At 39.4% G+C, this 25,122-nt stretch overlaps 1 protein-coding gene across 1 annotated transcript in view; it reads left to right on the top strand.

The window, feature by feature from the left end:
- The window catches only part of PLPP4 (phospholipid phosphatase 4), a 50,637-nt gene that overhangs the window by 12,087 nt on the left and 13,428 nt on the right, over positions 1-25,122 (top strand). Inside the window, exons 2-5 of the mRNA XM_066190819.1 lie at positions 6,333-6,441; positions 10,318-10,408; positions 13,671-13,734; positions 15,003-15,127. Of these exons, the coding sequence (XP_066046916.1) occupies positions 6,333-6,441; positions 10,318-10,408; positions 13,671-13,734; positions 15,003-15,127 (389 nt within the window). The remainder of the gene's footprint in view (positions 1-6,332; positions 6,442-10,317; positions 10,409-13,670; positions 13,735-15,002; positions 15,128-25,122) is intronic.

Below are 25,122 nucleotides of genomic sequence, written 5' to 3'. Positions count from 1 at the left end.
ACTTTGATACTGGTGCTGAAATGGTTTTCTCTACCTTGCTCTGTAAAACCATGTCAGGAAACAGCAAATCTCTTGACACCCAGTAGCGTGCCTTAACTACAGGGAACGTTCCTTTCTCTATCAAAGTAGAGTTTATATTATTGAAGTTATATTTTTAATTCATGCCAGCTTCTTCCTTGCTCATCATTCATAATTGAGTCTTGGCCATATATATTGTAACCTTCCTTGATGGCTGAGCTGTGGATGTCCCAAATTACTTTAGATATTAAATGGCTCAGACCTCTTTGCTTGTGCTAACCTCTGAGCTGACACAAAGCTATCTCATCGTGCTGATACACACAGAGAGCAGCACTTCAGAGCCTGAATTGCTCCAGCTCCATGGAGAGCAGTATCGTGGTGATAAACCACAGGCGTTGCTCCTTATCTCCCCTCATCACTATCCCCTCTCCTTCACTTTTGTTAATCTTACATGCCAGCCACAGAACATTTCATGCTTTTCGTATTTTGGGGGGTTTTTTTTGCAGGAACCTATGGGCTTTTTTTTTTTTTTTCTCCATAATACTATCTGTAGGCTGTAAATAAACCTAGGTTTTCTCATGGCTTGAGAATAAGTTATTCTCTCCAGGTACATCAAATAACATGACATGAATGCTTTCCCCCACTCTTGGTGTGCTTCAGAAAGGGTAAATTGAAGTCTTGAATTCTAATGTGAGCCAAGGTGATATGAACAAAGAGTGTTCAAGGCACCCAGCTAGTGCAAACTCTGGGCTCTTTCCTTTCTAGCCTGGATCATTTGTGGGAAGTCCCTAAAGCAAATCCCGTGTTATGAATTGTTCACATACTCTGTAATTGGGCCAATTATTACCAACTTCAGCACCACTGACACCGCTCACAACCTTGCAGAACAACTGATTGCCCAATTTAACATGGCAGGTACACTAGACAAGCATTTACTCCTAGCTTTGAGATCCAGATTGGGGAATACTAGAGGAAATATCCATGTAAAAACATGCCGAATAGAGTTCCAACAGCCCAACCACAGTTAACCTAAGCCATTTTTTAAAAAAATTTTGTATTTTAGGTGATTTGTAAGAGAAGTTCATGAACATCTGCTCTTTTTTTGTTGTTTGCCCCAATGGAGACATGCAGAGGGAGCTATTCGAGGATCAAATCTGCTTATCAACAGATGAAGCTTAGAAAAGAGGAGGGTCATTCATTAGGTGTCTGGAATGAAAGTCTGAGTGTCACAATCACAAGCTCCTGTTCATCCTCTCCTGGTGCTTTGCCATCCCATGTGTACTGCTCTGTCCTCTCAGTTACTGTCACTTGGTGTTTGGGACAATATTTGTCTGTGAGAAAGAAAAAGTCAAAGGCAAAAAAAACCCAATTTCCCCCTTTCCTGCCAACCAACCAACCAACCACCCTTTAGCTGATGCTCAGGATCAGGCAGAAATTAAAACCTTGCTGTGTGATGCAGCTGAGGGCCAGGCAGTGGTGGAAACAATAAGGTGAGGTGCCAAGTGATATCCTCCTGCTGCTCACGGGAGATGAAACCACTGTGGAAGCTCAGGTCGAAACCTCTGTGAGGATATTTATGCTCTGTCTGTTTCCTTCACTATCGCTGAATGGTTTCATAAAAAGATAACCCCAAGTTATTAGTCCATATCATCACAAAACTGCTTTTAGTGTGCTGTTACCTGGCTCTGGCTGTGATGTGGTGCTGGCACGAAATGATCCTGAAGGGCTGCACGCTGTGAAATGGAAATGAAGTTAATGTACCTCGAAGACCTCGGAAGAGAGCAGCGTTTTTACTCAGTGTGGAGCTGTAAGCAGCACTGTTGGCATGGCCAAAGCAACCCCAGGGACTGGGGCACCTGTTGCTCACTGATGTTTTTAATGGAATTTGGGCCCCTCTTTCCCTTGGGCTGCTTTGAAAGTCGCAGTTAAAGGCTCTCGAAGTTAATGGGAACCCTTTTATGCCTTAAAGACACACCATCAGGCTAAAGTGTTTGAAATCTTGCTTGCTAAGCTGTTAAAAATGTTGGGTGAATATGTAAAAATGAAGAAAAAGGCCAAAATGCAAAAGCTAAGTTTTTCTGTACTAAAACAAAGGCAGCTTTTTTGCCCACGTACTGCCAGGGGACACTTCCATGACTGAGGTGGTACTTTGGGCCATAACACAAAAGGATCCAAACCAGTTTTCTTTGTCCAAGGCCTGCATTCATTTCTCATAACATCTAGTCCTTTAAACAAGCTTGTGCTGACTTATGAATAGTGATAGACTGTATTTTTGGTTGGGACAAAGGAACATAAATCACCAAGTGTCAGGCAGCTTAAAAACCAGTGTGTCCTCATGATTGTTTAATAGAGTACAAAGGGAATTGCCTTCAAGCTAGTGAAATCTCATATCCACTCACCCATTGGTGATGCTTCAAAAAAAGAAGAGAATTGTTCTCTTATGAGTCTTGGCATAAAAATTTAATTAGCAGTTGAGCTCTTTGGGAAGATTAAAAAAAAGTTATTTCTTTTTTTACAGTTTCTTTCTTTAACTGTTTACTTTCTATCTCTGTATTGTTCACAGAGACATCTGCTGCCTTCTGCAGCTAATTCTTTTTTCTCCTTCAACAGTTTTTGAAAATTAATTTGAAAAACAGATTTTGAAATTATTTTGCCCAGTTTCAGAAAATGTGTTTGCTTGTTTGTTTGTTTGTTTTTTTGGTGTTGGTTTTATTTTGCATTCTGTTGCACTAAATTTGAACACAGTTTTGGGAAGATATTCAGAACACAAGTCAAAGAAATAAATGAAAACCTAATCAGATTTAATATATAGTGGATACAAAACTGCTGCTGTTGCATAAAATAATAATAACTACAGGACTTGATGGATTTGTTGAAATTACTCATTCTTTATATGAGTACAGATGAGTATATGTTAGTCAAAAAATCAGTCCTCATCTGAAATCAGATACTATTTATGTTATTTATTGCATTTTCATCCCTTTAGCATGTGTTATTTTGCTTTTAAAGGCATTAAATCTTATAAAGTATGTATCTGCAGTGTCCTGGCATGTTTCCTGTGAGAACTTTGGAGTTTGATTTTTTTTTTAATTCCTCACATGTAAACAACAATAATTTTAGCTTTCTTACATCACGAGGGGCAGGAAACAAAAGATCAAGAAGAGCCCCAAACCTTTAACTCTGTTGGCATTTGTTCATAATGTCAAATGTCTTAACATCAAATTAATTACATTTCTGATCCAGTGTGACAAATTGTCCAAGAGTGCACTGGTGCACGGATGTGTCCTGGTCACCTCGAAGCACAGATCTTTGTGTGTGGTTTGCTCTCTGCAGTTACCAGAAATAATAATACTTCAAATAATATACTTTAGGACTCTCTCTTAGTTGAAGTTTGGAACCAAACCTGCTTGCATTGTCTAGGAGCTGACCTTTATTTTTCTAGTTGAAAGCTATAAAATGAATTTTTCATGTGGGTGATATATTACCTGGAACTATTCTTCTTTAGAAATGTTTCCTATTTTCCTGTCTTGCACAAGCCATTGTCTTTTAAACTTAAAAAAGAGCTTTGTTTTCATTTTGAAAACACTGAAACAAATTCTTTAGGCACTTCTAAATTCACCTTCTTGGGAGAACGGGCTGACTCTGGGTTTGGAAAAGCTGAGTGTAACAGTAAATATTCACTTCGCAAAGCCAGATCCTTAAACTCCCGGAATAATCTTGTTGTCTATGTAGGCCAGTATAGGAAACACAGACACAGTGACAAGGCTGTGTTTGACCTTCTTTGGTCCTTAAATGTGATTGTTTTCCTTTAGAAAGGAGAAAGGAGAGGAAGAAGAGGTCAGTTGGGCTCTTTTGAATGTTGTGTAGGGGGAGTGTGGCTGTGCTTAGCTAAAGGGGGTCAGAATGGTTTGGGTTGGAAGGGACCTTTCGACACCTTAAGTTTTACCTTTCATGTTTTCAGGTTCTGTGCTGCTTAGGTGTAGGTCTGAGACTCATATTAAGTGCCAGTCAGCTCTTTTCACAGAGCAGGGAGACAAAACAAATCCTTTTCCTGCTGAAGACCAAGGGCAGCTTTCAGGCCCAAAAGCACAAACAAGGGTGGGCTGAAGGGAGGAACAAGAAGGATGGGACCTCACAACCTGGAGCTGGAATTGGACAATTAAACCCCAATATGAAAATGGACCAGAACTTAGAAAAGTGTGAGACCTCATGACCAGGCAGCCATTTCTGTGTGACCATTTTGGGTCCACCCTGGGTGTAACCCTAGTCAGGCCCTGTCCTGCCCAAGGTGGATCCTGGAGGCCTTTCAATAAATCCCTACTTTATTCTCTTGCTCTGTCCAGTCTGTGTTTCAGGTCAGCCTTCCCCAGGCATCACTTTAAAGATCCTCTGGTGTTGCACTGCACCCCCACACCAGAGCAGGTGCTTCCATATTACGAAAAGAGTTTCAGTTTCACCCCTGAATTTATGAGGAAGATGAACCAGAATCTTCGACAAAAGCACCCTTGAACTGTTCCTCAAGGAATGTTGCTATTTGCTGTTGGGCAGCTTGCCAAAAAAACCCCTCCTAGATCGTTGACTATTTAAGAGAGCACAGAGATTCTCGGGGCCTTTTCGGGGTGTCTTAGCAGGTTCAAGGGACGTCCCTGCACTGTGCACAGCTTTTATTCTTTTGTTCTCTATAGTTTGCTATTTTCTCATTAATTACACCATTTTTGCTTTTTCAAAACACCTCCGATCAAGCCGTCCTTCTTGATGGCTTAATTATTCTTCAGCCATTTCTGGGAGGTTGCTGGCAGCCCTCAGAGCTTGGTACACCTTCGTGGGGCTAAGAACACCAGGCAGAATTGTATCCCCTGGTTCCAGCCCCCTGCCATGGGCAGAGCCAGTGGCTTGCTCCTGTTGAGGAAATTCCTGACCCAGCCTGGTTTGAGGGCTTGTCTTCCCTGGGGAGAGTTCCGTGTGTGAATATGGTTTAATTTTACTCTGCTCTACAAACTGCTCTGGGCTTTTTCTCTTTGCAAAGCCACTCGATGTACCCGCTAGTGATGTAAAAACCTGGGTTTGGGGAGGTTTAAAGCCCTTGGCCTTGGAAAATTTGGAGTAAAAAAAGCTTTGGGCAGTTGCACCTCTGTGTTCTGGCTCTGTGGGTTTATCAGGTGAGACCAGTCTGCAGAAAACTGGTCCCTGTGTTTCCCTCAGCACCAATTTCTCGAGTCCTGATAAACCAGACTTGAAATGAGCACTGGAAAGCCAGGGCCGAACTTCCCAGGCTGTCTAGTATTCCCGGACTGTCTTAATTCAAAGCCAAGAAAATTTAAAGAGCACTGAAGGACTCTGTGGAAAAAGGCGTATGGTTTAAATGAAGTGAGACAATTTAGGTAGTCGTGAAAAGCTTCTGAAACTTCCTGCTGCAGCCAGAGATCACAATTCCTGCTTTTTCTTTCAGTGTATGAAAAAAGATACCCACACAAACTACTTTCTGCAGAACAGTGGGACCTCAACATTTTATTTTGATGTTCTTAATTGCAAAATAACGTAATTATAGAATGATGAGTTCTTTTAGTGTGTTTGGGTGGATTTTTTGGGGGTAGTGTTTTTTTTTTTTTGGTTTTTTTTTTTCTTTGTAAGAGAGTTAATAGACATAATAATGAAATTAAAACTGTTTTGGTAGAATGAGACATTTCTGGAAGACTTAGATTCTTCTTAAGCTTGACAGCCCATCCTGTTTTATGAGTAAGTCTCTTTTGGAGATATTCTCTAAAGTCATCTCTTTTTTCTATCAGCAGAAGAAATTTTCTGGGCTGCTTCTTTCTTTTGCTTTGTGATCCTGCAAATGCAACTGTCATGCTTACAAAGTCTGAATCTTGACATTTGAATAACATTTTTTAGTTTACATTTGTTAAATGATTTCTTCAGGGTAAAAGACTGGATTACATGATTGTAAGTTGATAATAAACCACTACATGATTTATTTAATCTCGCAGTGTTATTCGCACACTTTTCCCACCAAAAAAAAAAGAAAAAAAAAAAGAAGAAAAAAGTGTTTATGGAACTTTTATAAAGTTGTAGAACAGCTTCAAAGGTGTAGACTTTTAAAAACCTGTTTTCTGAAGGGTGTTTTTATAAAGTTTGTATTACTAAACTGCAGTGAAGTAGGATGACAATGTAGCAATTTATTAATAAGGATAATTCGTGCATTCTCTGTCATAGTCAAATGTGGGGGAAGTTCTAAATGAGCAGAACTCTCCTGGGGGTTTTTGGTCATCACTTCAAATTGTGAAAAAATTTGTACCTTCCATTGTTTTTTTCAGTTTTACAGAATTTTTGGATCCATTCCAGCGAGTGATCCAGCCAGAAGAGATCTGGCTGTACAAAAATCCTCTGGTGCAATCAGACAACATCCCTACACGGCTCATGTTTGTAAGTACTGAGGGCCTGTGGGTCACTTGATGGCTGTAAACTGAGTAAATTTTCATTTGATAAGCGACAGCAAATATTTTACAAGTAGAGGATGTTCCTTTAATCCTAAAGGCAATTCTTTTCCAATGTTGTCCCAAATGTAGCAAATGATGGGAAGTCTTTAAAAAGCAGCGTTATCAGACGACTGAATTTATGAATGTTGATTTTTCAGTTTAGGAGTGAAAGCTGTGTTAGCTGAGAGGGACGTGAGAGAAATGAGTAGAGAAGATTTTTCAATCAGCTGGTTGGGTGACCTGACAAAACCTTGCTATGCTCTGATAAGGTTAAGTGCTTAAATTTCGAAATCAAATTTGTTTTATGCATGTTACGCACTGAGATACTGGACTCTGAATATTTTTTTTTTCCCTAAAGGCAAAACCTTTGTTTCAGCTTCTGCCAACGCTAAATATATCAAAGGGCTTCCCTGCTGTCGCGGCTCTTCTGGCTCTTCCCTGCTCAGCACATGCAGACTGGATGGCTGAATTTGGTTATCAAAGTTCATAATTTTGATAACCTTCATTAGCTATGATTAAGAGTCATAATAATTTCTATGTACAAGAGCTCAGTAAGACAGACCACCTCAGAAATGCTGAAATTATGGGTGTGTTTCAGGCTGTAAAAGTTCAGTGTTTTCCAAGAGCTGCCTCAAAGTCATCTTTTCCTGAGTCTTCAGTGAGGCCAGGGTTTTACTTTTCAAACTTGAATTCAGATTAAATGCAAATCAGCCACATCATTTCTTTTCAGCTTTTTTTTTTTTAATAAACACTTAAACCTTCACTTAAAAACAATTTTTATTTAAGGAATAATGTAAAGGCACTTCCTGCATTTGAGGAGACCATATCTATTCCAGCCTTCTAAGACAGAGGCTGAATGCTTGATTTTTAAATTTACCTTTATAAACAAGAATCAGTTTGTTTATATTGCATTAAGAGACAGCTCTATTTAGGACCTTTTCATCCTGGATAGATGAAAATATATGTTTTTCCAGAAATGGAAGACAACTGTGTAAAAAACCCTGAAACTAAAAATCAAACAACAAACGAACAACATGACCCCCAAGCTAAACATTAAATTGTTGTGCTGGGAAAGACTGAGTTTATTTGTGTCATTTTTTCCTTATGCTCAACATTACTTTGCTGCATAGTTCCTCTGATCTGTTTATAACTGTTCAAGAACCAAGAGTGAATCGTTGTAGAGGGTTTTGCTGCAGTGGTGGAACTATTTTTGAAACCAATTGGGATAATCATTAGTCCATCCTCTTGTTCCCTAGGCAGTAGGCATTGGGAAGCACAATTCTGGGATATAATTATAATATATTCCCCTGTTCCCATAGCCCCAGGTTTTGGCAGAGTTTGTGGTGGGTGGAACTTTGAGGCTATTCTGTGTCAGTAACATTTGTATGGCCTCTGTTCTCTTTCTGGCTCAGATTTTAAACAGTGAACAGCTCCTTAAATTGAGAAACATAGGTAATGTCTCTAATCTTTTCTTATTTTTTAAATTTAAAAGAAGAAAAATCTGACTCTAGCGTTGACCACAAACTTTCATTATGGAAAGAATTTGTTGCCACTGTGGTACTCTGATATTGAAACACATTTTGATAAGCTGTGGCTTATCAGAAGGCAATCTCTAGATTTTATGAATTGCCAGATTATTTTTTTTGCTCTGAGAGACCTGAATTCAAGAGAAGTGTTGTGAACGCACACATCCAAATTGGACAAAGCTGACTTCTGCATGGGTGGCTTGCAGCTTTTGCTGGAAGGAGCTGAGCCTGGTTCTGTCTCTCTATCAATGGATATTCCTTGTCTTGGAAAGTGCAGGCAACTGCCAGCGTTCCCTTGGATGAATGGAAGTGTGTGGCAGTCCCTATAGCTTCAGCACAGCTCTGGCTTGCCAGGATGAATAATAAATGGTGGAGATTTTGCCCATGTTTCACAAAAGCCTGGCAATGCTGGAATATTTCACTGCTGGAAACGGCAACATAGCTGCGATGCATCTGAGGAGAGTATTGCTCATTAGAGTGTTGCCAAATCTGTTTTAGATACGAGCCACAGAGAAACTTTTTTTTGCAAAATAAATAAAAAGGAGTCGGTCACAAGCCAAAATTTCTTTGTGTGTGCATTTTGCTGCAGAATAAAAAGCACCTTCCAGCTAATGTTTTTGTGTAAGGAGCAGCAGTATACCGTGAACAAGAATAGTTCATCTCCCTCAAAAATTCACATGCTTGTAAAATATGAGGAAATCTGCAGTTTTACCAGATTTCTGAAGACGGATGGGGGAGGTACTTTGGAACAAGCTGCCACTTGAATAATATTCTTTGTTGATAATGTCTGCTGCTCCTGCTTGTTCAAAAGATTTCTGACTCCATTAAACCACCACTATAAACCTTTCAGCCATGGCTGTATTTCTACATGTTCTTCAGTACTGGAATTTAGATTTTTTGAATGAAACTAGAAATTCTAGGATTTGCTTTAACTTTTTTTTTTTTTTTTTTTTTTTTTTTTTTTTTTTTTTTTTTTAATTTCATGACCTGCCTTTGAAAACAGAAATTAAATTGCTGATGAGGATAGAGAGAAGTGAATATTTCTGGAGCGGTGAAGTGGCATTGGCATCCAAACTTGAATCTCACACGTACTTAGGGGGAGATTTTAAGTGGAAGTGACTCCTCTTTTTGCACAAATTCTGGTGCCTGCCTTCCTAAATGTAGAAAAGGGGAACAGACTCCAGACTGTGCTTTAATCTGCCTGGTTCACTGAGTTAGATAGTATTTTGCAGATGCAGGCAAGGACAATCTGGTACAAGATGCAGAGCCAAAATAACAAATGTAGAGCACTCTCACTAGTGTTGCTGCCTACTCAGATTGTCTAAAATCATGAAGTGAGGACTGGCATTAATCTGTGGTGTAAAAAGAAGATTGAGTCGCGTGTCTTTTGCCATAATATATCTGTCTGGTCAGGTTTTTATGTCAGTGGGACTATTTAAGAAGCAAGGCCCAGTTCAGCTTCCATAAAGAAAACATAATCTCACTTAAGACCTGACACTTCTTGTGACATTTCCAGCTTCATTTTTGCCTTGTTAAAAAAAACCCCAAACAAACCCAAACGTCAACCAGTAATTTTCACTTTTTTTTTTTTAAGCGAATGAAGTGTGTGCACTGAGGCACAGATGCCATTTCAGGTTCCTTGTAGGAGGATTCCTGTCCTCCAGCACTGACAATTGCAGGATAAGGTTCTGTTTAACCAGTGACTAAACCTGTAGATGCTCAGGTGCCGTTTCCCTGGGTTTGAACAAAGATAAAGCAGCTTGCTCCACATCCGGACACTTGTAAACAAAAGAGTCATAAAGACACAATCTTCCCAATGCATTCAAGCGTGACAGTTGAAAAGAACAAAAAGCAAGAGAAAAAGCATTTTTAAAATGCTGCAGTCTGTTGTGTTGAGTAGGGTCTTACTGAGCACTCAGCCTGGGTGGGTGGGCTGCCTTCCTCAACAATGCACGCTGAGGAAAAAATGTCCAAAATCTGTATGGATTTTGTCTGAATTTCAGTGTATGAATTTTGTGGACCTTCTGGACTGTTACTTTTTCACTGGAGAAGCTGACATTTTAAATGCAGCTCTGGGCAATTACAAATCAATTACAGCTGAGGGCTATATTGGAATATTAATGTGCTCGTCACCCTGTAGTTGCGAAGACAAATCATCCCACTTTACTTAAGGTCAGGAGTTTGATAAAGATCGTTCAGCCTTTCAGTTTAAATGGAACTGGCTGCAGCTAATTATTAATCAGTCGGACTGAGGAGGAATTGATGCTCTCACACGTGGTGTTTGTTATCTCTCACAGGCAATTTCGTTCCTCACGCCACTGGCAGTCATTTTTGTGGTGAAAATAATCCGTCGGACAGACAAGACTGAAATTAAAGAGGCTTTCTTAGGTAATGTATGTCATACTTCAAGGTGGAAAAAGTGTGTGATAGCTCTCAGAGATTGATTCCAAGTGTAGTCCAAGCCTTGGAGAAAACCTGTCTCCATTACAGTCCATTATAGGAGTTTTCAGTGCAGTTTCAAGGCATCTCACACAGGCCTTGGGGTTTGTTTTTTCAGCTGTACAAATTCTGTGCCTTAATTCCACAATCTAGCCATTGAGGACTGGAATTTGATCAGCAAAGACAGGCCCATCTGAGAGACTGTTCAGATTATATTTTTTCTGTCACACCCCATCTATGGTTTACCTCTTATTTATACTTGCAACTATTCTAAATTATGGCTTTGACTGGAAAGTCCTGTGCAGCTCAGCTGTTTAGTGTAGGAAATTACACCTCTCATTGTTTTCTCTGATATTCTCCTGGAATTACTGTTGCCCATTGCAAAATCCGTGCTCTTGGCTCAGTTTTTCTATTTAAAAGCTGTTGTTTCATCTTAAACTGCCAATGGAATTAGCTGTGCACTTAACCCTGGACTGTGAGCAGTAGTGACTGTGCTATGGGTGAGGTCTAATTACAGTTATAGGCAGAAAATTGGAGTAGAGGACAATGGTGAGGGTAAGTTTTAAGCTGTTCCAACTAATTCTAATTCTGGATGTGCCTATCTCTTGAAATCTTACAGTGATACATCCTCAGATCCTTTTTTACACAGATATTGCCAGAGACCACTATTGATTCAAACACTTTCACTGGCGAGGGATACCTTGAAGCACTAAGAACTGCAAATGTTTTTGTTGGCCTAATGTTTGAAATATGCATAATCCTGAAATTCTGTTTTACTGGCTAATTTACACTTTATTTATTGCCCCCAATATAGTAAAATCAAAGCAGTGCTCAGCCTTGCCTTAACCAGACAGGATGTAAATGGCATTGCGTATCTGCCTCGGAAAAGATTTTTAGACAGGGCTTCATTCCCATAGATTATTCTTTCTCCAGTTGCTCTCACACAAATGTGAAATGGTCCTAGGTGTGTTTTGGCTGCTGCCAGTCATTTGTTGTAAGTTCTGAAATGTCTTAGACTCATACTTTACTGACAAGTCCTTTCAGTGGAAATAACTCCTCATTCATAAAACACACACCGTCAGTTCTGAGCTTCACTTTCTGTTGTGTAAGAAGGAAAGGAGCTTAGGCTCAGTTTCTCCATCACTTCTTTTCACCTTTTTGTTCTAAAAAGACATTATTTATTTCTTTTTCCTGCTGTTTTGCCTTCTGTTGTTATTGCCTCTATAACATCTAGGAGAAAAGTTGCCAGCTTCCCCAGTATTCCTCTTGGTACCCAGACTAAGGAGACACCACCCTTGATGTTCTCTTCAGTTTGTGCCATAAGCGTGGAACTACTTGTGGCTTATTTTCGTTCCAGTGCACTGTACACTAATTTAATGAGGTTCAGTGTCTGGTGATGTGAAGGTTCAGTAGGTGTGGTGAGCCTCTGATTTGCTGAGATTTGGCACAGAATTTTCATAGAGAATGTTCAGGGAGGACCCCAAATGGTGGATTCCCTTAAGCACGATGCGTGGAGGAGAGAAAAGGTTAAAAATATATGAAAATTCTTTGTCCCCAGTATAGCCATTAATACAAAGAAGGGGATTCAATGCTCCTGCTGTAATTTAGGTGCCCTTAAGCCTTCCCCTTGGAGTACCTAAATCTCTCACTTACTGGGTTATACGACTTTAGATGGGCAATATGAATCTTTCTTAAAGGAAACAACAGCAGAGCAAATAGAATTTTTTTTAACGATCCTACATTCACATTGTCACTTGATACTTGGATTGCCACTGTAAGGAGTGTGCAGCAGTGAAGGCACAGCTCTGTCAGGTGTGCAGGGAACAATCAAGGCAAAACTCAACAAAAAGACTCAATTTTACTGCCTGTCTTCAAAAGCAGATATGTTTTTTTAAGAAGGGGAGTGTAGTGCTCTGGCATTGCTGGCCATCTGCATTTGACTTTATGGAAAATTTCCCCATGCAATTTCCATAAAAAACTGAGACAGAGCACGGGATTGAGTGGTTACTATGAACACAGGTGTTGAAAGAGGAAGAGTTTTTTTAACAGTATGGGTGTCTCTAGGATTGACTTGTTCTTTTATTTTTGCTGGCTGCTATTGTTATATTCTGAGAAAACCCTTATTTTTTGCTTTGATGAAGCAAAAATAAAAAACTTGGTTTTTTTAACTATAAAAAACCCAGATTCTATAACACATATTTATGATCTGTAATATCCTCAGGCAAAGGTTTTATGGAGACAGGATGAATGCTGCTGAAGTTCAGCATCTGGGGCAGCAGCCCAAGGAGAAAATAGCTCATGCGGCTGTCATAATCCAAGTTATATTACTGTAAATGTTCCTCTGGAAATCAGACATTTTTTTTTCTGATGGGAAATAAAATTCATTGGCTCCTGGTTTGCAACAGGGAGCTACAGTGTGGACTGCAAAATTAAATCAGTTTTAATCTAAAATGTGTGTATGTACAGGATCCAAGTGCCAGTGAAATCAAGGCAAAGATCTCCACAGGCTTGAGATGAGGTTCTTTGGAAAGTCAAGGGATTTGGCATGCAAGCACAAATAGGAAAGATGATTAACTCTTATCTAGCATGACAGTTCCTTCTTGTTCTCCAATTTTATTAGAAAAAAATATTAATCATGGGAGCAAACGTAAGGGGAAAACACGGAAATATTTAATCAAAACATCCAAATCCTTTTGAAAGAGAAATAAAGTCATCCAACTGTAGTTTTAGCTAGAAGGAAATTCTTTAGCCTGAAAGTGAAGTTTTTAATTGCATCACCCACACACACACATATATATATATAGATGTGTGTGTAGATATATCTATAGATCTTGTGTATTGGTCTAAACAGGAATTCTGCTTGACATAAAGAGCATGAGGATTTAACCTCATAAATTCCAAGATTCAGAAACTGCAAACCCACAGTACTTAATTCTCTAGTTTTTCCCATTTGTTGACTTATTCCTGTGCAAATGGCATGATAGGAAATCTGGCTTTGTGTAGGGAAATAAGAACAAAGTAAGTCAGGCTTATTACAGTGCTCTGAGGTCTGTCTTTAGTCTGGCTAACAAGAAAAACAGTATGCTGAACAAAAAAGATCATTCAGTTTTCAGTCCAGTAAAGGTTTAAGTCTGTAAATCAAAAGCTGTAATTCTGCAATTTATTGCTTGGTGCTTAGGTTATTGTTCTGTTTCTTCGTTCTGTTTTGTAGCTGTTTCCTTGGCTCTAGCTCTGAACGGTGTCTGCACAAATACTATTAAATTAATAGTGGGAAGGTAAGTGCTGTCAAGCTATAAATGATGGGTTTAACTGTTGAGAGAAATGGAGACAGATTGAGAGCTACAACAAATCCCAGTAAATAGAGAGCTGCTGTTCCAGAGCACGTGGAGTCAGAGGGGGCCCCTGTGGAGTCGTCCTTGGCCTGGTGCAGGTGTTGGACAACTCCATTATGTGACATCCTGCTGTGGCAGGAATCCATGGCCCTGTGCTCTGCTGCTTGCCTGACTCGCTGGCAGACCCAGGCAAGCGAGGGGCTGGAGAGGAATGGTGGAAGCAGAAATCAGTTCATTAAACTGGCAACACGGGAGGGAAGAGCCGCAGCATGTGGGAGCTTGGATGCCACTGCCCCTTGTCTGATTAAACAGGAATCAGTTGAGTCTCTGTAAACCAACACCTGCGTTTTGTGAGAAGCATATTCTGTGCCCAGGTGACACCAACATCCACGGCAAAACAAACCTGGGAGATAAGCTGTCAATGAATTTCTAGGTAGAACGTTTATTTAGGGAAGCATTATTATGAATGAGGGGCTCAGAAAAAATTAGCTAACAAAACTCCCTGGAAAATATGTTTTTAGGTACTTCTTGTCTGTTTATCAAAATTTTGAATGATTTCAGCTGAAAAAGACACATCTGACTTGAATTCATACGCTATTTGACAGAGTCCAGTGCTGCTTTTGTTGTTGGGATGTTTTGCAGCATTGAGGAAGCAATATTTGTGTTTGGTTTCTGATGAACCCTCTCTGCTGCAGGACTGAATGCCCTGACAGTAATGGCACTTGGCACTTTTATTTGATGGGTGCTTTTAAAACAATTAAGATAATACCCTCTTCTTTAGACAGGAGTAAGCTTGCTTTTCCCTGCACTCCAAGCCAAGTATTTTGCTGTCAGCTTGTGTCTGAATCTCTGATCATTCGCTTTCCTTCTCCATGTGGTTTGTTAGCTCAGGATCAGTCTGACACCAGCCAAACCTACAGGCGCAGCTCACAGCAGGGTCAGAGAATCTCAGAGGTTTTCTCAATGCACTGAGACAGTCAGCATCAAGGCTGGTTTAGATTTTGGGGGCTGTTTTTAGGATGTTCTGAGCTGGGTGTTTTGGCAAGACCTGTGAAAATTTGGGAGTCATTACCTTTGCTCTGAGCAAAAGTGATCACTCTAGGCAAGAGTAACCTGCATGTGTGTAAATAAGCAGTAAATGTAATAATCACTCTGAGGTTTATTTGTTACTACAGCTTTTGTATTTTTAATATCCATGGTGTTTTTTGTAGACCGCGTCCCGATTTCTTTTACCGCTGCTTTCCAGATGGAGTAATGAACTCTGAAATGCACTGCACAGGTGATCCAGACCTGGTCTCTGAAGGCAGAAAAAGCTTTCCAAGCATCCACTCTTCCTGTAAGTTCACTTAAACACAGTGCCTCTTTTGTAAAAAGCTGTCCTTCCTGTGGTTTGGGGTCGCTCTTTTTCTTCTGTATCGTGAACCTGATTTTTGCTGGAGGAGTCTGAATTTGTGTCTTTCAGAAAGTCAGAATTTTCCTTCTGAAAATAAAATTGTGAGTCTGTGACCTTTCCTTATCTTGGGAACCACGTGAGATCATTCAGAGTCCTAGCAGGACTGTCAGCAGAGTGAAACAAATTCAAGGTTACAAAACATTGTGATTCTGAGGGGAATCGGTTCCCCAGTGCAGACTTTTGGCTAAATAGTAAATATTTATTTTGTAATATCCCAGTGGAGTATGAAGGGGGACAGTACAGTCACTCTTCTTTTGGCTTAGAGTTGGTCCTCAATCTAGGTCTCATGGTTTGAACAGATACCCCCAGTTTGGGCTGAATCCTAATAGATGTTTAAGTGGCTTTTTGAGGATTTATCTGTCTGATTTAAACAGTTTTACTAACTTAGATGTTTGTAAAGGTCCTTACTCTGTCTCGAGAATATGATTTCTAGTGCGTTTCGTGTCTGATAAAACTTCTTTTCATCTGTAAAATAACTGGATCACTGTAAGCTTCTTTGGGGTTTTTTGGCCAGTAATATTTGTTGCTTTCAGCTGTTCTAAGAACTGCCAATTGAGAACCAGTAAACCATATCTATGGATTTTTTTTTTTGAAAGTGGTAACTTCAAATTGCCTAATTGTGCAGAAGTACATATGGAAAACAAGTTGGGTGATGAGATGAATGAGATTGTGAACTGATTTTGCTCTTCCTATCTTGTTTGAGTCGCAGAAATAAATAAGAGAGTAGTAGATGTTTGTGGTTATGTTACAAGCATTAGTTCCAAGCCAGTGGGGCAGCCACAGAAGGAGTCCTGGGGTTTTCCTTTTACCTGGCACTGGTTGTATAAGCACTGAGTTATGGTGCTGCAGCTCACACCAAATTTATTGGAGCAGAATGATGTCCCAGAGTATTTAGATCAAAATTATGAGAGCAGCTTTCTCCATCACTGACATAAGATTAGCATGTGGCTGAGTTGACTCTATTTCCCACCACAGAGCCTTTCATTAAAATGTGATAAGAATGAAGAGATATTATATATTCAGTAATTTTTATCACTTGGTAAGTGTGTGTTAGAGTGAGGCAATTCTGCAGCTGCTTGAACTACTTAGCTGTTTGAAGCCTGATGTTATAATATCCAAGTCTCTGACAAGCCTTACAAATACATCCATATTTTAGTCTCATAATGGAGAAGGAAAGCATTTAATTTGACAGTCATACAATGCTAACCCTTCTTCTCTGCAGCAAAATTATTTCGATAACTAAAATTGTCAGTTTTATCAAGAATAGTTTATAGTTGTGATCACTAATTTAGTTTCTTGCTATTACTTCTTTACCAGTAGTTTAAAGAGTGGAGACCAAAATAGTATTACGGGAAGCACATCATTATGCTGCTTTCCTACACCTCTAAAATGATAAGGATGTTTGGGATATAATGATTCATGTTTGCATGTGGTATAATTTTCCATTTTCTTAGCTCAGTTTTAAAAACTGCCCTTCCTCTCTTCTTAATGTGTAGGTATTTATGAATCTTCCTTCCATAATCTCAGTACAAAATTTTTTCTTGGCACCTTTCTCCCTTCCTTCAGCACAAGATTGTTATGAAGTAAAGTGCAGGAGTTCCAGTCTTCAGATTTCTGTCATCCCTTCACTGTGTGTTGTGAAATTCATGAAACAGCACCAAAAAGAGTTTTATTTTTTTTGGTTTTTGTTAGTGTTTAGGGGCTTATTTCTTCCATTTTCATGACTGCAGAAATGTAAGCGGCGAGGATGAGAGTTGACATAAACTATAGTGCCTCTCTTGGTATGATGGTTACAAGTAGCCCACTACAGTTTGGTATTTCCTATTTCACTTGAACCCGTGAGGAAAATAAATCACAAGTAAAAGCTGCCAGGCAGCTCATAAAGAGGGGTTAGAAGCTTCAGTCAAGAACCATTCTCATCTTCAAAACAGTTTTTCTTGAGGTATTTCTAGGATAGGCTGTCAATCACAAGCTTTGTTATACCAGAATCTGAAACCTCACCCATGCAAGACGAGGCCTTTAACAAGAAAATCTCTGGTGCTGTAAATGGGGAGCTGTAAGGGTGTAAAATGCAGGGATGTGTATCAAGAGTGACAGCACTGACACTCCGAGATGGCCTGGCCTGACCTTGCTTACTCCGTAAAAATGTTGTGAACAACCTGTTACCGCTCTCAGAGCCCACTTGTGCACTGGAGGAGAGTTCTCCTTTCTTGGAGCACAGATGATTTTCTTGGCTTCACCTGGGCCAAGGAGTGCACGTGATACAAAGAAGAAAAACGCGTGGAGCACAGATTGTTTAATAAAGCCAAAGAGTGATTTGCATGTTCCACTGGATCGAAGAAATCTCATGGTCTTTTGGATTGTTTGGAGCCCATTTTGCTGCTTTTCCAATGTGCTGCCAATCTTGGATGAGGGAGTGGACCTTTGGCTGTGGGGAGTCCAGACTCCTGCCTGTGTCCAGTAGCTCAGAGGTGTTCCTGAGTGGCACAAATGTCGCTATTCTGACACCCCAAATAACTCCAAAATACGCATTTGTTTATTCTGTGTTTAGTATTTCTGTGGTTTTATAATCCATTGGCAGTTTTCTCCTAATTCAAAGTTAGCACCTGTGATGGCACCATGCAGCCTCTCCGTGCCCATCCTTCATCAAAACAGATGTTTATGAAGGTCATAAATGCAGCATTTTTTCCTGCCTGTGTCCTTCCTGTGGGCTTTCTGAAGAGTTTTCTTGCAGAGAACCTTTGGGCAGCCTGCCTTGGAGAGGCCTCATGGCGTTCCCACCTCTTCAGGTGTATTTTTCCCTCCTTGCAACGAGGTGGAAACAGCAGCAGCAAGCTCAAAAATGAACAACCAAATGGCTGGACGTGCGGACAGAATGGTTGGGTGCATTCAGTGAAACAATCAGGACAAATTGTGCAGAAATCAGTAGAAACCTTTTATTGGTGATGGTTACCCAGCACACCAGCTGATGAAAAATGTCATGTATGGATAAAGAGAATTTAACTGAGTGCAACACATGCAAGAGGAAAATTAGGGTGAGTGAACACAGAGCATTTAATTGGACAAGCCACATACACAACTGGGACCTGAAAAGATCACTGAATTTGCAGGCATGTATTATACTAATGGGATGGATAGGCAGCTTTTCTTCCTTTTCATCTCATGTCTGATGTCATTTTGACATTTGTGTCAGGTTGACAAAATCTCCCCACAAACAAAATAGGAACTCATGAGACCTGGAGTGTTATTTATCTAAAAATCAATGTGCGTGGGAAATAAATTCTTGTAATTCCAGGTTTTTATCCAGTGGAGCTATCCCAGGTAGGCCAGATATGCAGTAATTAAAAAGGAAAAGAAATCAGTAGTGTTCATTTAATTAGCGGTTCTTTATTACTTTGAGTAGCTTCATGCATTTGCCAGCTCAAGGAAGATTTCCCAGTGTGCCATTCTTTATACAGGCTACAAGAGGTGAGCATTTGATTGTCCCATATTTGTGTGGACAGGGAGGTCTGAGTTTATTTTGGTGACAGAATTCGGAGTTTGTATTATTGCCATGGGGTCATGAGGGAGAGTGTCAGCTTTCTAGATCCTCTGTTAATCTTAAATTAGCTGTAATTGGTTTTAATTGCTGTAATTGGGTCAATACGTTTGTTTGGAGAATATATCTAAGTTTTTTCAGGGAACATGTTCAGCCTAGAAGCCACCAGGGTTTTTTCATGCACAAGGAAGGCTGATGCTGCTTGCAAGCAGAGGACCATATGTCAAGAACATGTTTAATTGAGGTGACACTAATCCTGAGCGTGTTTTTCATATGAGAGCTCACAGTTCTGAAAGCAAGTAGGGTTTGTGAGCTGCAGCATAAAATTGTTGCAATGCCCTTGGACCTCTAAAGAGTTCTCAGAGGAGAGCAGAAGAACCTGAGCAGTAAATTACCTGTGATGTTGCCACCTCACCAGTCAGGTGGCTGGAAGGAGGGAGGAAAATAACAGGGCAAATTCTCTTTTCACTTTATGTCCTGGCAATGGCACAAATAAAAACTGGTTCTACCAAATTTTTTGAGTTGGGTTTTGTCCACATCATTTTCCAGTTGCTGTCTGAAATGAATTCCAGCTTAAAATATGAATCCAGATCATCTTTCCGAGTTGGTGATACCAAGTTTTGGATTCAGAGCTCAAAGGAATAAAGGATAAATACTCAAAGGAGTAAAGACCTGATCCTTTGCGTTCTAACTGAGTCTTTGATCCAGATTTCACCTGTATAAATGAAGACAGGCCACCAACAGCAAACAAAAGTGCTGCAAAAGTAGTATGTGTTTATGTTAAAATAGATAATAAATGAGTCTTGACTTTTTGTCAAAACCAGGACAACATTCATCAACATCTTCAATGTTTATATTCATATGTTGCTTACCAGAACAGTAAGTAGCAAATTAGCATCACTTCAAATATTGTTCAGTAAAATGTGCTGTTTAGCTTAAAAGAAAGAATTAAATCCTAGACAAGGAGATGTCCCCTATGCTGCTGTGATTGTAGTAATGGAGTCCTTGTACAAGCAACTATGGGTAAATAATAGTAACACAACACAATTTATTTAGAAACACCAAAAATCCTCTGTGAATTTAATGCCAGATTCTTGACCCTGTTTGCTTTCTTAGAGGAAGTGATTAATTCTTCATGATATAACTCCCTTTAGGCTCTTCTTCTGCTCAAAACATTTGCGAGCAGATTGCAGTTGCCAGTTTTGGCTTCAGCTTTATTTAGTGACTATTTTTAAATGTGTTATTTCTGAATTGGCCAGAACTATGAAGCTGTGTTATTTCAGCTAAGGAATTCGATTAGAGGAAGTTGCATGAACCTGATTTTGGTACCTTTTTACTGAAGCAAAAACAGTGGCTTGGTGAGAGGTTAATTTAACGTCCTTGGAGCTTGTGCTGTGAGTGTTGGTGGTCAGGGGGAGACTGAGCCCATGCTGGCCATCAATACCCACACAGACATCTTGGAACTGGTGTGTTCCTGCTGTGAGAAAAATGAATAATCATTTGCCAGTCTGGTTTATATCAACTTATAGTTGGATTCACAGAACTCTGAGGATAAAAGTGCCTCTGGAAATTGTGCAGTTGCAGCCACAACTGAAAGAAGGGTCGGGGCAAGAAGGTTCTAGAGGAAAACTCCCAGCTGAGTTTTGATTTAATGTGAAGAGTCCACAACCTATTTCACAGGGAAACCTGGTCCAGTGCCTGACCACTCTTTCAGTGAAAACGTTGTTTCTTAAATTTAAATGCAATTTCCTGAGCTTCAGTTGGTGCCAGTTGTCTCTTCACCTCGTACTGGCCACCACCCGGCAGAGCTGGGATGTTCCTCCCCCAGTCCAGGAATTTGCATTTCAGGAGATTCCTGGCTGTTGATCCCAGAGAGAAGGATCCTATCAACTGACTGGAAGCCAAACTCGCTAAAAATTTTTCATTTTAACATAGTGGCTGCAGAGATAATTGAACTTAAAATTTCACGTTGGATTGGATAGATTTATGGGAATAAAATCTATTTAAAATTAACATATCCTGTATAAAATTGCTGTATCAGCAGCAAAAAAAATAAAACACTCACGTGATTTTTATTTTTATACCTGCCATTTAGTTACTTAAATTAGTTGGAAATGTTGACTTTTGGCTAAATTGTATCATTGATTTTCTTTTTTTAATAAAAAATCTCTGTTGAGTCTGGAGATTCCTTTTTGCAAGGAAATATGGAGTTTTGAAGAAATGATTTTGTGATAGGATCTCAATTTTTTTTATACAGAATGAATGTTAACATAAAGCTGTGCGAGAGCTTTCATTTCTTGTGTGGGTGTTCTTGTTTTTCTTCTTTTTATTATGTTGCTGAAAGAGGTTTGTAGAGATTACTGTTGAATATCACTGAAGAAATCAAAGAGTTCAATCAGAAACCTGAAATGAAGAATGCAGTCAGAGGCTGTGGGGACAATAACAGTGACTTCTCATATGTTTTTTAATTACCTCCTTGATGAATGAAAGTGTCTTGATATGCTTGAGAAAGTAATGGCCCTTTAAAAGTGAAAAAGAAAATTATTTTCTTTGCCTTTTGAGCTACAGTTTACTCTTACAGACAAAATGGAAACGTGTAAAAAGCTGAAGTTAAAAAAGTGAGCTACAAATGTAAGTAAATCTCTGATCTTAGCTCCACTAAACCAGTTTTCCCAGTAGCTGCTGCTCTTTCTTGCTGAATATATCTGTTCACTTTGCTTTCATCTGTGCAGGGAAGGAGCTTAATTACTTTTCAATCTGATTCTTCTTTCTTTTTGCCTAACGTTATCTGTTTAGGTAAAAATTAAGCTAAGGTCAAGGTAAAGGCTTGGTTTCACAGGCTGCAGAAGGCTCTGTTGTGATGCTGTAGATTTCAGCTGTATCTAAAGTAAAGACGATTGTTCTTCTGCCTGACCTTTTTAGTTAAAAGGGCTCTGAGTCACACCCGAGATCTGAAGATCAATTTCCATCTGTCAACTGTAGTGACAGCTCTTCTCTGGAGTGAAATGGGTCAGAAAGCACAAGTTTGATCTGAAAATGGAAGGCTGTGAACTCAGAGGAGGCTGGCACATCCCTTTCTGATCATCTTTAAGGAAGAAATCTCGCTACAGTGCTGGCGAATATTGAGATTCCTTGAAACAGCCATTGCAGCACATGGCGTGGTCTTCCAGCCCATGGGAAGAATAAGTCAGAATATGCAGGAGAGTGTCCTACCTATGTCAGAGCTACTTGGAAGTAAACCCGAATATTCTGTGTCCATGAGGATTTAAAACTCCCTGCAGAGCACTCATCTTTATAAGTTGGGGTGGGTCTTTTCCACCCTAAAAGAATTAGTTGTGATCAGTCTCCAAATCCTCCTTGCACACTCAAATCCCCTTTGAGCAGTGAAAGTGATAGACCTGACTCACATAAGATCACGTTCTTCTAAGGCAAATAAATCTGAATCAGTCCAGAATTACTTCATTTAAATCAGGAGTACCAACTACAATTCTGCTATAAGCAAAAGAAAAATAACTCAATAAAACCCTTGAAATTGAATGATAAACTTAAAATGCCAGGCATCTTCCTTTAGAGGTGGCTGGCTGATTTATCAAACGGCAGAAATCTCAGTCATAACATTTTCTGAAAACATTAATTTAGGTCTCTTGAAAGCAAGGGGATATTAAAAGGCTCTTGAGATAAAAGCTATGAGATAAATGCAGGAAATCAAGTATATTTATGCCAGAAAGAAAAAAAAAAGCACCTGCAAAAGCCTCATTTGGATTTTGCTAATGCTGTCAGTTCTACATAGAAAACACGAGCTATTGCAGGTAATTTTTTCCCCCTTCCTTCTGCAGTAGCTTGAACAAATAATGACATCAGTGTTTTCTCAAACAAAACCTACATGACAAATATTTATACAAAATTTTTTTAAAACTAATACTGCTTTGTTGGAAATGACTGATTTGTCTGGTGGTTTTCTCTTGAGGCTTTCATTTTTTCCTTTGTTTCAGCCTGAACTAAGACAGTGGGTTTAGAAGTCTCTCAGTCTGGTTCCTACATTTTGTATAAGCACCTAGGAACTTTTGGAGAATGATTATGTTGGGCATTTCTAATCATGTTGGAAGGCAATGCAATTTGGATTTGTGGATGAAGTAGCATGGGAAATATTAAAAAAAAATCACTTTCAAGGGGAGGTGGGGGGAAGGAAGAAATCTTGGCATGATTTTACTGAGGGAATTAATCAGAAAATAGAAATCAGAATGATTGAGCCGATGTTTATACTATCATAGCATTTCCACAGACACTTGGGACTAAATATGATTTAGTATGACTGCTGAGTCTTATTTAAAAATATTTCAATATCACTAAAGATTTAAAGCATCACTTGCTCAGTCGTGCAAGAAGTCCTCTACCACATGAAAAGCTATTTTATTCTTCATTTTATTAGCCTGTCTTTGCTGGTCTCTTTACCCGGGGATCCAGTGGCAGGACACAGGGGAATGGTTCAAAGCTGTGCCAGGGTAGGTTCAGACTTGATATTAGAATAAATGTCTTTACCACAAGGGTGGCCAAACACTGGAAGAGGCTTCCCAGAGAGCTGGGCAGTGTTTCCCAAGCCTGTCTCTGTTTAAGACACACTTGGACACTGCTCTTAATAATTTTTTAGCTTTTGCTCAGCCCTGCAGTGGTCAGGCTGTAGGAAGAGATGATGATTGTTGGTCCCTTCTGTCTGAAATATTCTCTTCTTTTCTGTTCTGTTCTCCATGTTCCCTGCTCTGTCTGCCTTCATCACTTGCTTGAAATCAGTGAGTTTGTGTGGATGAACACAGGAAGGTCCTGTCTAAACAAGTTGAACTACTAGTTGATGTAAATATAAAAAAAGCCAATGTTTAAAAGATATTTATGCTGTTAAACAATAGGAAATTATCTCAATTTCTGGTATTGTTTGCTATGGCAAGGAGGCTGGAATCTCAATTAAAAATATCACTGTATGCAGAGAAGGCCTCTTGCAGCAGGGCAGGTGATGGGTAGAAGTTAAATATGAGGAGCAGGAGAATAATTTGGATGTGAATATCCATGGATCTGGCCTTGATTCTATGTGTTGTTCTACGGTACTCCTTGGAAATGTGAATTTACCTCTAGCAGTTGTAGTCCTGATAAGTGGTTCACAGACCAGTTCAGCATTTATCTGGACATGCCCCATTCCCCGCAGCTGAACTCTGAAAGCATTCTCAGAATTACTCCTAAGTTAAATTTCTCTCTAGTCCCCTCCTCGGTTTTGGCAGAAGAAAAGAGAAATCTCTTGGATTTTTTGTTTCTCTGAACCAGTTATAAATTCTGGGACAGCAGCCTGGGTGTGAATTGTCTTCTTAGCCAGGCAAAGACTCTACAACAACTTTCAGAACATCCCAGCACCTTTGTTGGTAATATTTTATTGTCCTATCTCTTCACAATTGACTGCTCCACCCAGTGTTTGTCACTGCATAGAGCATTACTGTTGTATTATCCCCAAGGAGTTGCCTTCTCTGATGATATTAAAGCTGATTATTTAATTTATGCTCGCAGTAGACTTGCCTGATGAAGCGCTAATTAAATGAACGTTGCATTTGTGGTGTTTCTTGCTGTGCCACTACAAAGCAAAAAAGGTGACTGGGAAATGTGATGTCATTGGAATGAAAGGACAGGCAGCTCCTCCTCCCTTTTTCCACTAAATAATTAAAAGTTGTCAGTTGTAAGAACGAAAATATTTTTACATGTTAAAAGTCATCCATTTGTTTGAAAATTTAAAGTGATTTATGTGCTTCAGGGTGAAGAAATGATTGAATTTCAATAGAAATGTTTGCTATCCTATAATTTTTATAAAATATTACCTCAGTACTTGTAATTATAGTTGGGTATCTAAATTTGAACTGTTAATTATCTTTTGCTAGGAATTTTATGGAGGATAATCATATTTCCTTCACTTGAAAATGAACATTTTAAGTAACAAATGAGCTACAAGCCACAGGTTTTTGGCAGTAATTGCTGCTACTCCCCTATTTTCAAGATAAATCTCTTAATTAACAGCTGTGTGACACTGTCTCACTGAAATACTTCATCCTTTTATAAAAGAATCCAGGGAAATATGAAACGGATTTCGTAGATACGCAAAGAAGAACAGAAGTCCTGTGGGGTTTATTGGCTTCTTAATTCAAACTCTTAAGTATTCTCAGGAATGGTTATGTTTAATGCTTCTGCCTCTTCTCTGACATAATTACCTGTGAATACTCCACAACAAGGGCTGTTGGAATTCATGAGGGACTTGTGAAATGAACTCCTTAATGTTTAGTTTTCCAGCCTTAACAGTAAATCAACTCTT

The sequence above is a fragment of the Chamaea fasciata genome, unplaced genomic scaffold (genome assembly GCF_029207755.1).
Source record: "Chamaea fasciata isolate MVZ Bird 193981 ecotype frontalis unplaced genomic scaffold, bChaFas1.0.hap1 SCAF_9, whole genome shotgun sequence".
NCBI lineage: Eukaryota > Metazoa > Chordata > Aves > Passeriformes > Sylviidae > Chamaea > Chamaea fasciata.
Note: the sequence above shows the minus strand (reverse complement) of the source record. Positions and strands in the feature narration are given on the sequence as shown.